The 15928-nt window shown below is 33.9% G+C and overlaps 1 protein-coding gene across 5 annotated transcripts in view; it reads left to right on the forward strand.

Moving 5' to 3' along the window:
- Tasp1 (taspase 1) overlaps positions 1 to 15928 on the forward strand; it is a 272346-nt gene that overhangs the window by 7640 nt on the left and 248778 nt on the right. For 4 of the 5 annotated variants that reach the window (XM_026397660.2, XM_077799754.1, XM_077799755.1 and 1 more), the window contains exons 2-4: positions 2278 to 2496; positions 6414 to 6481; positions 8617 to 8685. In XM_026397660.2, coding sequence (XP_026253445.2) covers positions 2352 to 2496; positions 6414 to 6481; positions 8617 to 8685 — 282 coding nt within the window. In that variant the 5' untranslated portion in view covers positions 2278 to 2351. Of the gene's footprint in view, positions 1 to 2277; positions 2497 to 6413; positions 6482 to 8616; positions 8686 to 14416; positions 14684 to 15928 lie in introns of those variants that run through there. The other variant, XM_077799756.1, reaches the window with a different exon arrangement.

Here is a 15928-nt window from a genome sequence, read left to right on the forward strand (position 1 = left end):
TGGCATTTATATGTTGACAGATGAACCACTAAATTCCAGTTTGTCAACTGCTACATGTCAAATGGTAGCCTATCTCAGAGAAATATTGTAAGAAGTAAAATAAAATAATAATAAAAAGGTAATTGAGGGGCTGAGGCTGTGTCTCAGTGGTAGAGCCTTGCCTGGCATGTGTGAGGTACTGGGTTCAATTCTCAGTAGCACATACAAATAAAAAAATAAATGTCTTTTAACAACTAAAAAAAATTAAAAAAAAAATGGTTGGGATTGTGGCTCAGTGGTAGAGCGCTCGCCTAGCACGAGCGGGACCCGGGTTTGATTCTTAGCACCACATAAAAATAAAGGCATTGTGTTGTGTCCATCTACAAAAAAGATTTTCTCTCTCTCTCTCTCACTATCTCTCTTTCTCTTTAAAAAAAAAGATGATTAAAGCATATTTTTGTGAAGTCATTCAAAGAAAAACATTGTTATGAAGATAGCTACTACCACAAACAGAAATAAAAATAGGCATTTTAATTTACTGTTAATTGAAAGCTCCACTTGAAATAAAATTTTTTCCTGTGCTTTGAATATATTTAAATATTTTAACATTCCAGTGTGTGTATACATATATTTGATTTTAAACTATTTGTCTTATAAGTGAAATATTATAAAATAAATACTAAATGAACTGTTTAACCAGGAATTAAAATAATTTAAAAATACCATATTGCAGTGCTTCTCAGACTATTTCTAGTGTAAAGGACCTACTTAAAAAAATTTCAGTCTGTTGTTTATTAATACTGCTGGAATATTAAAAACTAAGACAAATTGAAATATGAAAACATGAAAGATAAAAAAACTCAAAATTTTTGTTAGGATTTAGCAAATAAAATTGTTCAAAAATATAATTTTAATATGAAGGAAACAGAAGAGCATTGTGAAAACTGTACACATTTCTTATTGAAAATATCTATTTACAGTAATGAATATATTAATGAAATAATCTCATGTGCTCTGGTAACTAACAATGGGATACAGAATGTGCTTTGAATAGTAGCTGCTTGTTTGGACTGGGTAGCAAAGTTACTTTTATGTTTCTATTTATGTTTTACACTGAAAAAGAAAGACTTCACCTCTTTTTTTTTTTTAAAGAGAGAGAATTTTTTAATATTTATTTTTTAGTTTTCGGCGGACATAACATCTTTATTTGTATGTGGTGCTGAGGATCGAACCCAGTCTGCATGCATGCCAGGTGAGCACGCTACTGCTTGAGCCACATCCCCAGCCCCACTTCACCTCTTTTTTTTAAAAAAGATAATTGAAGGGGCTGAGGATATAGCTCAGTTGGTAGAGTGCACACACAAGGTCCTGGGTCTGATCCCCAACACCATCACCAAAAAAAAAAAAAAAAAAAAAAAAAAAAAGATAATGGAGGCATATTTTTGTGAAGTCATTCAAAGAAAAACATTGTTATAAAGTTAGCTTCATAATCTTCACCTCCTTTTTTCAGTTTAACATCAGGTGCAGATTTTTACCTAACAGTGTAATTTAAAAAATTCTCATTGTTGATTTTTAATTTTTTCCCTTAAATTGTAATATGTTCTTCCCTTGTTGTTAAGTCAGGATTGTTCTAAGTTTGTGAATTTGCAATGCATAGTGAGAAAAATTAGAAGCTTTGTGGCATAAGTTGCTTGAAAATTGTTTTATTAAATTTTATGTCTCATTTATCTCTGGAGAGCCTCAGAAATAATATTTTACGTGATACTTGCAGAAATGTTATTTTAATTTCTTGGTTTAATCATATAATTTTGTTAACATTTGTGTTTTAGAATTAAGCTGTGGAGCATTAAATTAGTTAGCTTAAGAATTTCTTACATGTAAGTTTCTTTCTTTTCTTTTGCTTTATTTCTTTAAGCAGAAATCTAGGCTTTATAGCAAGATTCAGTGATGTTGTCAGCAGCACTTGTGATTCTAAAATGTCCCAGTGATTATTAATATTGGATTTGGAGAAAGGAGAAAATGATATTTAAGTTATATTGAGGATTATTACTTCAGTGTGGCTAAAAGAAAGATAAAATATCTTTGGACTCAGTGTAAAGTCTTTTTATAATAGTTCTTTCGTTTATATGTCTTCAAGTAAATTCTGTAAATAGGCGGAGATTTAAATTCTAACCTTTTTATAGTCTTTGTGTTACCCAATTAAATAGTTTTCCAAAAAATTATATTTTCTGGATTTTTCTAAGTAATGTACATATTGGTGGAAAGAAATCATACCATTTGTGCCTGTTTTTTCTCTAGGGTAATTCATCTCCTACAATTGCTTTTGGATAGAATTATGCCCTTTTCCTAATAGAAGATGATAATGTTGGAGAATGATCATGGAGAAGGGGATGAGTTCTGGAGAAGGGCTGCCTTCCAGATCATCTCAGACTTCAGCTGTTAAAATAACAGCCAAAGAATTGGAAACAAAGCAGTCCCACAAGGAGAAACGTGGAGGCTTTGTGTTGGTACATGCAGGTAAGACCTTCATGGGTAAGTGGGAAGATGAAAATAGTGCTGATTTTCTTTTCTTGCCTTGAGTTACACTGATAGTTGCATTTCATCTGACAGAGGGGAGTTGGAACCAAAGAGACTGTTTGACTTCAATATAGTGAGAAGTTCCACTATTCCCCAGTTGGAAGATCTTATAATGACAAATTTTCACTCCTTTCCCTTATTATTACTTTTACCCCAGATAATAGGTATATTTAGATTAGGTAATGTTAAAACCAATGTAATTTTTAAACTCTGGTTTTGATTTTTTTAAAATAATGCTGCAGAAAATGTTTTATTGACCCATATTGCAGGACGGTCATCTTAGAGTAAAATACACCATCTTAGAATTAGTTCAGCTTCCTAGGGAAGTTTTCAATTTTCTCTTTCCTCTGAAGATTCAGTAATTCTCATCTATGAAATGAACTGACAATAGAAAGATCAAGAGGAGAAAAACTTGCAGATATGCACTATAGACAAACTATGGGATGGAAAGAAATGGACAGATGGTTGAAGCTTCAGTAGCACTTTGAACTATGGAGAGGATAGGGACTTGAGGCTTCTGAGGGGAGGTCAGGATAGGTTATGAAATGTACTATGGACAAATGTCTTATTCTGTAAATAAAGTTTCCCATGTAACAGTCATCTAGAAGTATATGTGATGTGCTGTGCCATTCTCTGCGCAGGGATAATTTGATATGATCTCTCCTAAATCCGGGTGAGGAAGATAAGGAGACTTGAGAGAAAGCCTGCTCACTTCAGTAATATAGATGTCCTCTAGAAATAGAAAACTCCCTGATAGAACAGCTTTTCAGAGTGTCTGTACCCACTCTGAATAGCCATCTTAAAATATGATAAACAAGTATATTTTAGGGTGGCATGTTTTACTTTCTTGGTATTATAAATGAGGAACCTTAAGACTAGAGAAATTAAGTGACTTAAGTGTTTTTTGTCATTTTGCTGATTAATAACAGAGCTAGGCTGAGAAACCCTTAAGTGATTTTGGCACTGCATCAGCCTATGCTCTCTCTACTTCAGAGGACCTTGAGGGCTGACACAGTGAAGTTTAACTCCTGTGTCCTCCATTTTAAAGGTGAAAATCTGTCCAAGTTTACTCAGTAGGCTCTTCTTTTTTCTTTCTTTCTTTTTTTTGGTGGTGCTGGGGAATTAACCAAGGGCCTTGTGCAAGCTAGGCAAGCACTCAACCATTTGAGCTATATCCCTAGCCCTTCAGCAGGCTCTTTATTCTTAAGTTATATTTGTTTTTCTGCATTCAGATTATAAACTGTATAATATCTGTGAGGAAAGAAGAGCTGGCAGGATTTCTTTTTAGCTTTCTTTTTATGAAACTGGTATCTTGTCTGCTCATTAACCTTTGGCTATATATAGACTGGACAGCTTGGAAAATCCTATAGAATCTAATCCAGAAAGGTCTAAAAAATATAACAGGTTCAATTCCCTTTTCTGATAGGTGCTTTTACAAAGAGATGAGGTAAGTTTATAGGAATTTCCCAGTTAAAAGTAGAGCAGGGGCCAGAAGTTCTGCCTTCAGATTCATAGTCCAGTGTTATTTCTACTGCACTGTTTTATTGGTGTACCTTCTGTAGTACTCAGTGAGTTATTGTGTTCAGAATGAGCATTTGGAAATGCACAAGTAAGGGCTGAAACTCATAACAAACAGTAGCATAGAGCTTTTAATTATTTGTAAAACATTGCTATCTGTGACTACCATGACTCCATTCCTCCTCTCTCAGGTGCATAATTGATTGTGATGGCTATCAGGTAAAGTTGGTGCTGAAGGTCAGTAGTAATAGGAGGAAATCTGGATTATGGCAGGAAATTTTGTTGTTTAAGGGTGATCCCCACTTCTAAATTATTACAAATTCAGATCAATTGGCTGATTATGTGGAAGTTTGTATCTTGTATATTTAAGGAATGGAAATTCAAATTCTCATCTAGGACAGAGCTGTTTCTTTCTTTTTCCTTCCTTCTTTCCTTCCTTCCTTCCTTCCTTTTTTGGTATGGGGGATTGAACTCAGGGATATTCAACCACTGAGCCACATCTCCAGCCCTATTTTGTATTTTCTTTAGAGACAGGGTCTCATTAAGTTGTTTTTTGCCTCGCAGTTGCTGAGGCTGGCTTTGAACTCGTGGCTCTCCTGTCTCAGCCTCCCAAGCTGCTGGGATTACAGGCATGCACCACTGCGCCTGACTGTTTTTTTCTTTTTTTAACAACAGAGTAGACTTGGCCAAATTTTTGTCATTTGACTAGTAGATTCTTAATTTTTCCCAGATCTGTGTACTATCCATAATGGCCCATCTAATTTTGAAGAAAACAATAGAAACACTTTTACTTATAAAAATTGAAAGATGATTATAAAGATGAAACTTATATTTACTTCAATGAAATATCAGTATCATTTGCGATTAAGAGAAAAATAACTTTGAATACAGAGTAACAATCAGTATAGTTAAATTTTAACTATATCTTATTGTGTGGCAGTGGTTTGAATCCTGATCCTTTCTTTCCTTTATTAAACAGGGAAGTTAGGAATGCTAGCCAGATATTAAATATAGTGTGGGGTGATGCTGAGACTTCCTCTCGTTCTAAGCTGAAGAATTTACATGTTAGTACTATTTAATGCTGTCATCCGTACACTAGATTTATCTGGCTATAATATCCTGTGGCTTAGAAAACACTGATAAAAGACTAGGGCTTCAGGTCTCAGAATAGACCTGGGATGACTTGTTCCTATTATGGAGGCTGTATCAGTTTACTTGGACTACTTATAGGCAAGGGCTCTGATAGTTTAATGAAGCTAAAGTTGGCTTTTATTTTTCTACTATAGGTTCATGGTTCTTAGAGAACCATTAAGAGAAGTTTATTAAATATTGGCACAGGTTCTGTGAACATTCCATACTTCTTTTGAGAAACAGAATTACTATTTGGATGCAATATGGAATCTGGTTGCTTGAGCATTGTTTTGTGGGCCAATTCTTGGCTTTGTGAGAAGGTGGGCTAGGTTTGTGGCAGACTTAAAGGGGGAGTCTTGGGGCTTAAGGATGTAGATCTTAACCTTCCTTAGGGCGGAATTCTATGGGGTGTTGTGGGGGAAGGTCCGATGTTTCTGAGTTTTTTTAAAGAACTTTGATTAGAAACCTAGTTATTAAGAGGATTTAAGGGCTTTTTCTTTCTTGTTTGGATTATTTTCAAGGCATAAAGCAAGTATGAATCTTCTTAGGGAAACAAATTTATTCAGAGTCATTGTTTTGACTGAGTTCCTGGGTCACCAGGATTTCTCATAGATAGTCATGAATTTGCCATCACTGAGGTTTTAGAGATATTCTGAACTATATTCTAGGCTGTGAGAGGAAGTAAAATGGGTGGGAGTGTTGGTATTGGTGGTGATTGTAGACATATGGGAAGTAAGACCCCTTAGACAGATATTTCTTTTCCCCCAGAAACTACCTAGCTTTATGAAGTTATTCTTAAGAATTATATATTCTGAACAAATGGCAGGGCTTTCTTAAAGTCAATAGAGATGACTTTGAAGAGACTGTTCCTGACACCTCCCAAGCTAACAACTCCAGACCAAAAGAACTCCCAACTTTGGAGAGAGGTTCTTGAAAGGAGGAGGGGAAGTAACCTTGATGAAGGTTATTTGGGAACATGAGTTGTCTGTAGGGCTTCTGTCAGGAAGACATTTTGAATAAAGATAAAAGGCATAGTATTAAAAAGATTGATGTTGGAGAAAGAAGCTATTAAAATTTTAAAATTCCGTATAATTAGGGCAATAGTTTTATTTTCACTGGGACTGAGTCAGTCTGTATGGCCTACTTATATAGTCAAGGTCTCTGATAGTTGAATGAAAACTAACAGATTTTTTCTTTTTCTATTATAGGTGCAGGTTATCATTCTGAATCCAAAGCCAAGGAATATAAACATGTATGTAAACGAGCTTGCCAGAAGGTATGAACAGAATATGTATAATTTAAAATTTTCCATTTTGAACATTAAAGTCGTTTTACCTTTATCAAAGATTTCAGGTTTCATTTACAGGACATTTTTTGGTTTGGACCATGAAATTATTTTGCTCATATTTGTAGGGTCTTCTTTTGCTTTTTTTTTTTTTTTTCTTAAATTCTCTGAATGATGCTTAGCTCTTTTACCTCCTTTTCCAGATTAATCTGTGGAACTGTGAGCACATAATCATATCATATTTCTTTTAATCTTTCAAGGCAAAATACCCTGATAGAAGGGATAGAAAATGCTGCTTAAAAGAAGCCAATGTCTTTCCATGAAGGGGAGAAAAAAAATCATAAAAAAATTAAAATGGGTACTTTCTTAGATTATCTTGATACTTTATCCTTCTGCTTTTCATCATGTAGTTATATGGTAGCAAATTCATTGGTTATTCCTGAGTATAGCTTTATCCTTGTACTTGGTTGTGCTTTTTTCCCGCTTTGATTTTTAAGGTTTTGCTGAATTGCTTTGCTTAATATGGAAGCAGGAATGGTCTCAAAAGAAGTATTGTTTATTTTTATATTGATCCTGCCTGTATACTATTGTAGGCAAACTTTCTGTTACTTTTTTATGCAAATAAAATGTTAATTGGATATGCATATCAAGTCAACATAGGTCTCCATCTCTTTTACTTACATTTACATATCATTTAAAAGAAAGATAATGTTTTATTAGATATCTTTTTTCTTTTTTTTAAAAAGAGGAAATTTAGCTTGTTTGTTTTATTTATTTTATTTTGAGACAGGGTCTCCATAATTCCTTAGGGTCTTGCTACGTTACTGAGGCTAACCTCAAACATGTGATCCTCCTGCCTCAGCTTCCTGAGTCACCAGGATTACAGGCATGTGCCACCACTCCTGGTTTAGAGATATTTTTCTTAGGAATGGAATCCCATAAGGAAATAAGACTATTTTATTGTAAGAATTTTATTTCTTTACAATAATATGGCTAATGGGTCTCTAAGTTTTATATTTTTTTCTTATTTTTCAAAGTGTGAAATCTTTTAATTGTCTGAAAAGAATGTTTTGTTTTTATACAACTATAGTTCTAAAAAAATCTAATTCATTTGGGCTGTATAATCAACCTCCTTGATCTATATAATTAACTAGCTTCTTAAAAATTTGATAATGTGGAATATATTTCTTGAGCTGTTTGTAAACTAAGTTGGAATGTTAGTATTTCATTTAGAAACTAGCTTCCCTTCATTCTCCTTCTTCTCTTAATTTATGGCCAAGAAAGCAGGTGATTTTTACAAATTTTTACTCTCTGTAGTTTATAAAAGTGATGCTGCTCTCATTGGCACATACCTGTAATCCCAGCTACTTAGGAGGCTGAGGCAGGAAAATTGCAAGTTTCTGTCTCAAAAATAAAATGAAAGGTCTGGGGTTGTAATTCACTTGTAGAGCACCCCTGGTTGCTCCAGTACTACAAAAAAATTATTTTGATATAAAATATAGTATTAAAAATATTTATCAAGTGTATACTTCCATCTGAGGATTTTGACATGCTGCTGCTGGGATTGAGACACTTCTTTTTTTAATGGGCGTGGGTGGGAAGAATAGTAACAGTGGGAGGTAAAATTGAAAATTATTAGCTTAGTCTGAGATTCAGTTACTTATATAAAATATGAATTGTCAGGATATTTTAACCAAACTACATTCACATAATTTCTGTGGCTGTTTTAAATTGTCTTATCATGAGTGAAGTAATTTCACTTACTAAATTTCTTGCATCTTAACATTTTGTGGCTGTACTTTATTCATTGTTTTAATTTGGATGAGTGAGCTATATCAGAAATTAACCTGAACATAACCACTACCTGTTTTAAATCTGAATATTTTATATCTTGAAGTATGGAATTTATTTAGTGTTCAAGTGCTTTTTTTTTTTTGGTGCTAGGGATTGAACACAGGGCCTTGTGCATGTGAGGCAAGCACTCTACCAACTGAACTATATCTCCAGCCCAGTGTTAAATTTTTAACTCTGAACAACTCTTATACTTCTTTTAAGCTTTTATGAAGTTAAAGAGATCTTTGAGAAGTTGTGGTTTTACAATGAATTATTTGTCCCCTTGGTTTCAGGCCATTGAAAAACTGCAGGCTGGTGCTCTGGCCACAGATGCAGTGACTGCAGCTCTGGTGGAACTTGAGGTATTGCTTTTCTCTGCTTATGTTTTATTTAAAATATTTGTGAGTTTATGTTTTTGTTCTCAAATGGCATGAAATTGCTCAGTTAGTCAACCATAAGTTACGTAACTGGTGCTTCCAAACAATATTAATGAAGTTATGAAAAGATTGTGATATTGTTAGGTTTTTTTTTATTGGGGACTTTTCTGAGTAATAAAAAGTTGGTTATTTCCTTTATTTCTCATTTTTATAGATTCATGAGAACAAAAGTTGATGGTGACTGGATGTGTAAATTTTTTCAGTATTCTCAGTGGGAAAATTCTTAAAGTTGACTCCCTCAAAGTGATATATGTTTAAAAAATGAAAAAGTCTAACCACCCTGAAAGTGTCTGAAGTGGAAGAGCAAGTTTCACCATACGCATAAACGATATATACCCTGGTATATCAATATATACTGTGAAGTGCCTTTGTCATAGTGTGATTTTTAGGTTTGTCCCCAGTTTACAGTGGACATCAAGGAACTGAGTGGTGAGGCTCTCAAGTTTGCTGTAATTTTTTGTATTCCAGAGTGAGGGTGTCTCATTTCTCCTAATATGGAACTTTGATGAGTATGTATAGGGACTACTGACACCTTCAGAAAACTCAAGACTTGTAGAAGATAGATTTGTGTCAGTCAGGATTATTTTTGATATATTTTTTTTTTCTGGATAAGAAGACCATTTGAGGAATAAAATTAAGACATGAAGGTAAAAACAATAATGAATATGAGGGAAGAGACAGTAGTTAAAGGAGACATTCCTAAACTGAATGGACTGTAGCCCAGGGGATTGTTCAAATAAATGCCTTCCTTGTGAAAATTGCTAAAATTACTAAAAGTAATTAAGTTAAATAAATTAAACTGTGTTATTTGTATATCCTTCCCCTTAACTGTGGAATCATACTTTTGATCATTGCTTTGTAAATTTTAATCTCTTTTAACATTTTCAACTTGATACTAATGCAAGTGACTATGTAGTCAAGGTAGGTGGGCATCAGTTCTATTGTAGTTTGGTCCCTCAGAGGATATGTGGTGCCTTCCCATTGTGACTGATTCATCTTCCAGCTCTACCAGTCATTAGCCAAATGTGCCTGTGGATATCACAGCCTATCCTTAGCTCAGTTTCCACATTTTAAATATGAGAATAATAATCCCTACTTCACAGAAGATTAAGTTAATATGCTAATCACTTCGAACACTCTGTGGCCCATAAATACTCTGTGGCTGGTAGCAATTATTACTGTTATCAGATGCTTTGGAAATAATAGATATGAAGATAATATTTATGGTAACTATTAATTATAAGTATTACAATATCAAAGGTTAATTATATGCTGTAGAAGAAAGGAAAAAAATGACATAAGAAAGAAATTTGATGTATTTATTGTAAAATTTTACCTTTATTCAAAACACACACACAAGGAGGGCTTTATTTAACTTAATTTAATTTAATTCAATTGTTAGTTGAAACTTACCTTTGTGAAGAAGGTGATGTCCTGAGATTACCAGTGTGTAGAGTCAGTGTGTGTCTGGGGAAAGTTAATGTGTATCTGGAGAATATAGTGTAACGGTAACCGTGGTTACAAATTTGAGTAAAATTACGTTTTTAAAAAAAATACTTAGATTGGGGGGCTGAAACAGGAGGATTTCAAGTTCAAAACCAGCCTCAGCAACTTAAGCAACTCAGTGAGACCCTGTCTCTAAAACAAATACAAAATAGGGCTGGGGATGTGGCTCAGTGGTTAAGTTCCCCTGAGTTTAATTCCTGGTACCCCCTTTATCCACCCTCCCCCCAATTAGAATAATTTTGATTTTCTCAAGTCATACTTATATCATGTTGAATATTTTATTCCATTTCCCTCTACCTTTGAAGGGATTACATATTTATACTTAAAAATACATTTTGAAATAGTAAGTTATTCATGAGTAAGTAGGATTTATAGTTTTAAATAATGACCTGTTTTTGAGAGTGTGGGTATGAATTAAGAAAAAATGTGTTGTACTATGTTTAATTGTAATAATACATATTGATATAATGGTAGAATAGGGTATTGCCCTGATTGAGGTTTAGTGTACTCCCCAACCATTTGAGTATTAAATTTGGGGAAGAATTTCAATTTTTGTTATTATTATTCTTGGTACTGGGGATTGAACTCAGGGGTACTCTACCACTGACTCACATCCCCAACCCTAGTTTTGTATTTTATTTAGAGACAGGGTCTCACTGAGTTGCTTAGTGCCTCACTGTTGCTGAGGCTGGCTTTGAACTTGAGATTCTCCTGTCTCAGCCTCCTGAGCCACTGGGATTACAGATGTGCACCACCATGCCTGGCTCAATTATTTTTATAGTTCATTTTTTCTATCATATCTTTGATTTAATATATGTTAGTAGTTTAAAGCTACTCTAACTAGAAGAATTTTCCTGAATCTTAAGAATTATGTTGGAAGTCATGCTTATATTGCCCCCTGAAGTTTCTACCACCTTGTATAATTGTTCTCCACTGAATTAAGCCAGGATAGATTTTCAAATGAAAAGTTCAGTTGAAGAAATATTGTAATAGTTTGGGTCAATCAAAAGATGTAAGAAAATTGGAATCTAATATTTTCTGTACTTAGAAGAATATTGAGTCCTTTCAGCCTATAGAAAAGTGCTAAGAAAATCCCAGAGAGCCTTATATGTTCTGTTTATGTTTAATTTGAGACTAATCACTTATCTTTAATTTTGGTGAATCTATTCAGTTGAGTTAAATCTAATTATTTAGTAGGTATGGATAGTCATCAGACCTTTCTCTTTTGACTTCATGATATATTATTTTGATTAAAGAAAAGACACTATTTAAACTTGCCTATTATATTATTACTTTGGCAGATACTAAAATTAGTGTGAAATCCTTGAACACTTTACTAACTGTGGATTGAAATGACTGAATGTGATTTAATAGTCCTTATTGATTAGAAAAGATATCTGGCCTTGTATTTTTTTAAAAATATAATTTGTACATTCCCAAATGTTGAAAAATACACTGATATCAATTTAATGTATTGGAGGAGGAAGAGGCAAGGTGAAATAAAAGCAACTTTTCATATATCACTAATGCAGGTCACCAAGACACATCATTTTTGAGCTTTTCTTAGAAATATTTTTCTTGTCTGCCACAAAGGTGTTATCATTAGACTACCACTTCTTGACACCAGAGGGGGTGTTTTCTTTATTTAAATGAAGCAGGAGCAAGGGTACATGAGTCCCTAATTATTAATCTGACTATCTTCTCCCTTTAGAGTTTTTAGAGGGAAGGTGGCCATTCCCGTGAGAGGTGTTTAATGGTGTGAAAATGGAAATATAACTCCAAAGTGCATTTTGTTTTTCTTCAAAATGTGGGGAAGGGAATGGAAAGGTCAGTTTACTCATATTTTCGTGATTTATTGTTAAATAGATTTGGCCCCATTGTTCTATAAATCTTTTTTATGCCTTTTTTTTTTTTTTTTAAATGTAGCGCCAGGGACCCAACCCAGTGCTTTACTCATGCTAGGAAAGCGTTCTACCACAAAGCCACTATCCTGGCCCCTGTTTTATAAATCTTTTATAGATCATCCCTATAACTGATGAGAAGGTGAATTTTATTTATTGGGTAGTACAACTCTGATTTAACTCACAACAGTAAAGATTAATTTTGTAAAACAATTTGGTCTTCATATCTGGGACTCTACATTTGGAAGACAGTTGCTTTCTTGGCTGCTTTTGAAAGAGTTTTGGTTCAGTCAGTGTCAGTGGATTTATAATTCTAGACGGTAATTTTGCATACTTCACATAGTGTAGTTTCTGATGTGAATTTCTTCTGTGAGAAAATTGGACATAGATCTGGGTGAGTCATGTTGTTACCTTTTCTTAGGATTGTTCCTAAAGTAGAATGTTTTATTAATTCTGATTGAAAATGAACTATTCATAACACTGAAATTTCCTTTGCACATTGATATTTTTCTAAAAAAGTACTGAGATCTGGTTCAAAAAGATATAATAAAGAATAATAGGTGAAATATGAATTGCAAACCTTTGGGAATTGAGTCTTATGTGAGAAAACTGAGGAGTCAGGCAGAGATTTTGAAGATCATGTAACTTTTGGGAAATTTTGGACAATTCATTTTGAAACTGGGTTATTATAGTAGGTAGAATTCTGTATGTTAAGAACAGTGATAGCTTTTAACTTTCATATGACAAATTACATAGTCTCCTCTTTAAAAATGATCTGTTAGGCTGAGGATGTAGCTGAAGGATACAGTACAAACTTGGCATGCACAAGGTCCTGCGTTTGATCCCTGGTGCTGTGAAGGAAAAAAAAAATTATTGAACTTATGTATTCTAACTGAACCCTACAGTTTTTTGGTAAATTGCATTCAACCTTGAAGGCTCCCTATGGTCAGGAGAGATTAGGTAATTAATGGTTGAAACTGATTACCATCCAAATTTTTAGTGTTTATAGAGCAGATTATATTGGGCATAAATTTTTATATCATTTTGCTAAATTAATAGTCTATCATTTTTTAAATCTTTATCTAATCCAATATAGTGATTACTTATAAACTGTTGGAAAGTCCTTTGAGAAGTCACTTGTTTAGATGGCTGATATTTTGGAATGTAAGAAAGTAGGTATTTGCATTATTATATACTTACATTATTATATATAATATTGTTGTATATTTTTATTTCTTTAATGCAAGCTTAGAATGTTGATCACTGTTGAGTAGCCTTCATAGGTGTACCCCACCCTAGGCCTCTGTTCAGTTTTAGAAACTGGCATACTTCCTTCCCTGGGCTTTTTACTTCTGGGTACAATTGTTTGTGTGCCAGAAGATGAAAAAAAAGAATACCTAAAGTTTGCCAGTCTTTGAAATGGTTAGAGATCATGAAGATGGTGCGGTGTGCCATTGGCATATGCCCGTATCTAAGTTGGAAAGAGACATTGAGCAGAGCTAATATATTCCTTGTTTTCCTCCCCAAACTTATAGCAAGTTTGCCTGTGGTTTCTCTGGGATCAGATGCCTTACCACACACACCCCTGTACCCTGCCTCACTCTAGTTGTCTGGTTTTTATTGCAAAAAAAGGGGGGTATCGACTTTAAGCTTGTTTGTATTTATTTGGGAAGTCAGAAATTATTTAAATAAATGACTACTTTTATTCTCCTGTACAGTTTTTGTCTGCAGAAATCATCTTTTCATAAGCAGAGGGTAGCTGAGTATTTCAGCCGGCCTTTGCTCCTTCTTCTCCTCCCCTTCCCCATAAAGCTGAATCCTTTGGAAAGACAGCTTGATGCATTTAGTTCACATATATGTAAGTGCTCATTAACTAAAATGTGGCTGGTGAGTCTAATTTTAGGCCTGCCACCTTTGGAAGTTTCAGTTTTCTCTTCCATTGATAATATCTTTTAATCTTTGTAATGGGTTGGGGGCAGTCCTGCTTTTATGTATGTGAAGTAGGAGATTACTTTTTTTTCTTTGTAGTAGTTAAAATGTTTTCATTGCATGAAATTTGAGTTTTGACTTAGATACTCTTTCTCCTTTTTATTTTTATTTTTTAAACTTGGTATTGTCGATTATTTCAAAGACTCTATTTTGCCTGTCTGTTTAGCAGTATTTCCAGTGGTGGTTCAGTATTTCTGTGTATTCCAGCTGTTTATGGAGTCTTTATGTTTCTCTGCATTTTTTTTGTTTTATTTTTTGAGGTGTACACACACAGTTACACTTCATGGAGTTGCATCCAGCCAAGTATCCATGTTCTTCTTGTGAAGAGGCAGAGAAAATCACCTCTCCCAAGAATTTCCACCTTCTGACCAAGGGAAATGTGTCCTGAAGAGCTGTACGCAGATGGGAGGCAACTTGTTTGCTTGTTCTGCTGCTAGAGCATTGATTTAATTAGAAGACAGGCTGTGGGTGGCCATGTGCAGACAAAGAAGCACCAGACAGAGCCCAGTTAGCCTGGGACAGGAAAAGTAAGTTACGCTCTTTTAAAACACTTTTTTTTTTTTTTTTTTTTTTTTGAGTACTGATGCTGATTCTTGCCTTTAGTACTGTGGGGCAACTTGTAACTTACTGATTGTGTTTACACATTAGGTACATCTGTTCTTTTTCTAAGACCCCAGAGATAAAATGTGCTTTCTAGCACTGAGTACCTGCTTTAGTGGAAAAGCAGTGATCCCCACCCCCAATTTTTTTTTTTTAAAGAATAAAAAGGAAACTCAATCATTACATTTTTAGATTAATTTTACACTGCACAAAAAGCCTGTATTAGTTTTTGACCAAGTGAAAATATGTTAAGTGCAGAGTTTGTCATGTTTATTTTGTTCTGATGGGAACATGAAGACTTGTTTTAGCCTTTCCCAGCCATTTCTTGATGAGCAGTGTTGACCTCATCAAATATATTCATCTTGACTAAATTTGGTAGGAGAGTTGGTCTAAGATTAGACTTAACAATTCCTGCAGACTATGTAGCTTTATGTGTGAGCCTTTATTTTTCTTTGGGAGTTGTTATTTTATATATATATATAAAATAACAATATATATATATATTACATTTTGAAATTCAGTTTTGAACTATTTAAAGTAACGTGATAGTATGATAGAGTTGGTAGTTTGACTTTGTTGTAATAATCAGAACTTTGGACTTCAGAGTAGAAAATATCTAATAATCCTCAATTCATAGGAATGTTACATAAAAGGGATTTAATTAGATTTAGTGTTTTTAGAATTTATAGTGTTGTGATTTTGGAGTCATTAGGTGTGTGTTATGTGTATTTGGATCTATATCATTTGAGGCATCAATTTTATAGTCTAACAATGATTTTATTGTTGTTTTTGTTTTTTTGTTCTTGATAGTGAAAGGAGCTAGGCTAAGATTGAGTCCACCAAAACCAAAGGCTGATACTAAGACACTTAATGTGAAAGGCCGCCTTTTGATTTTAAATTTTTGTGCTTCTCTCAAACCCAGGCCTTTTTTCAGAATCTGGAAGAAAATGAAGAAGAATCTTAAGCTATATAATTTTTAAGAATCCCATCAAGATCATATTCTAAATATTGCTTTAAAATAGAGCAAAACATTACTTAATTTTTTTTTTCATTGTTTGTGCATGTACATCTGTCTCTCTCTTTGAAGTGTATAGCAGACTTTACCTAAGTGTTAGAGTAATGATGAATTGTAGATCACTTTAGGAAACAGCTAGCCAGGCATGATGGTGCAC

This window comes from Urocitellus parryii, chromosome 6, assembly GCF_045843805.1.
Source record: "Urocitellus parryii isolate mUroPar1 chromosome 6, mUroPar1.hap1, whole genome shotgun sequence".
Lineage (NCBI taxonomy): Eukaryota > Metazoa > Chordata > Mammalia > Rodentia > Sciuridae > Urocitellus > Urocitellus parryii.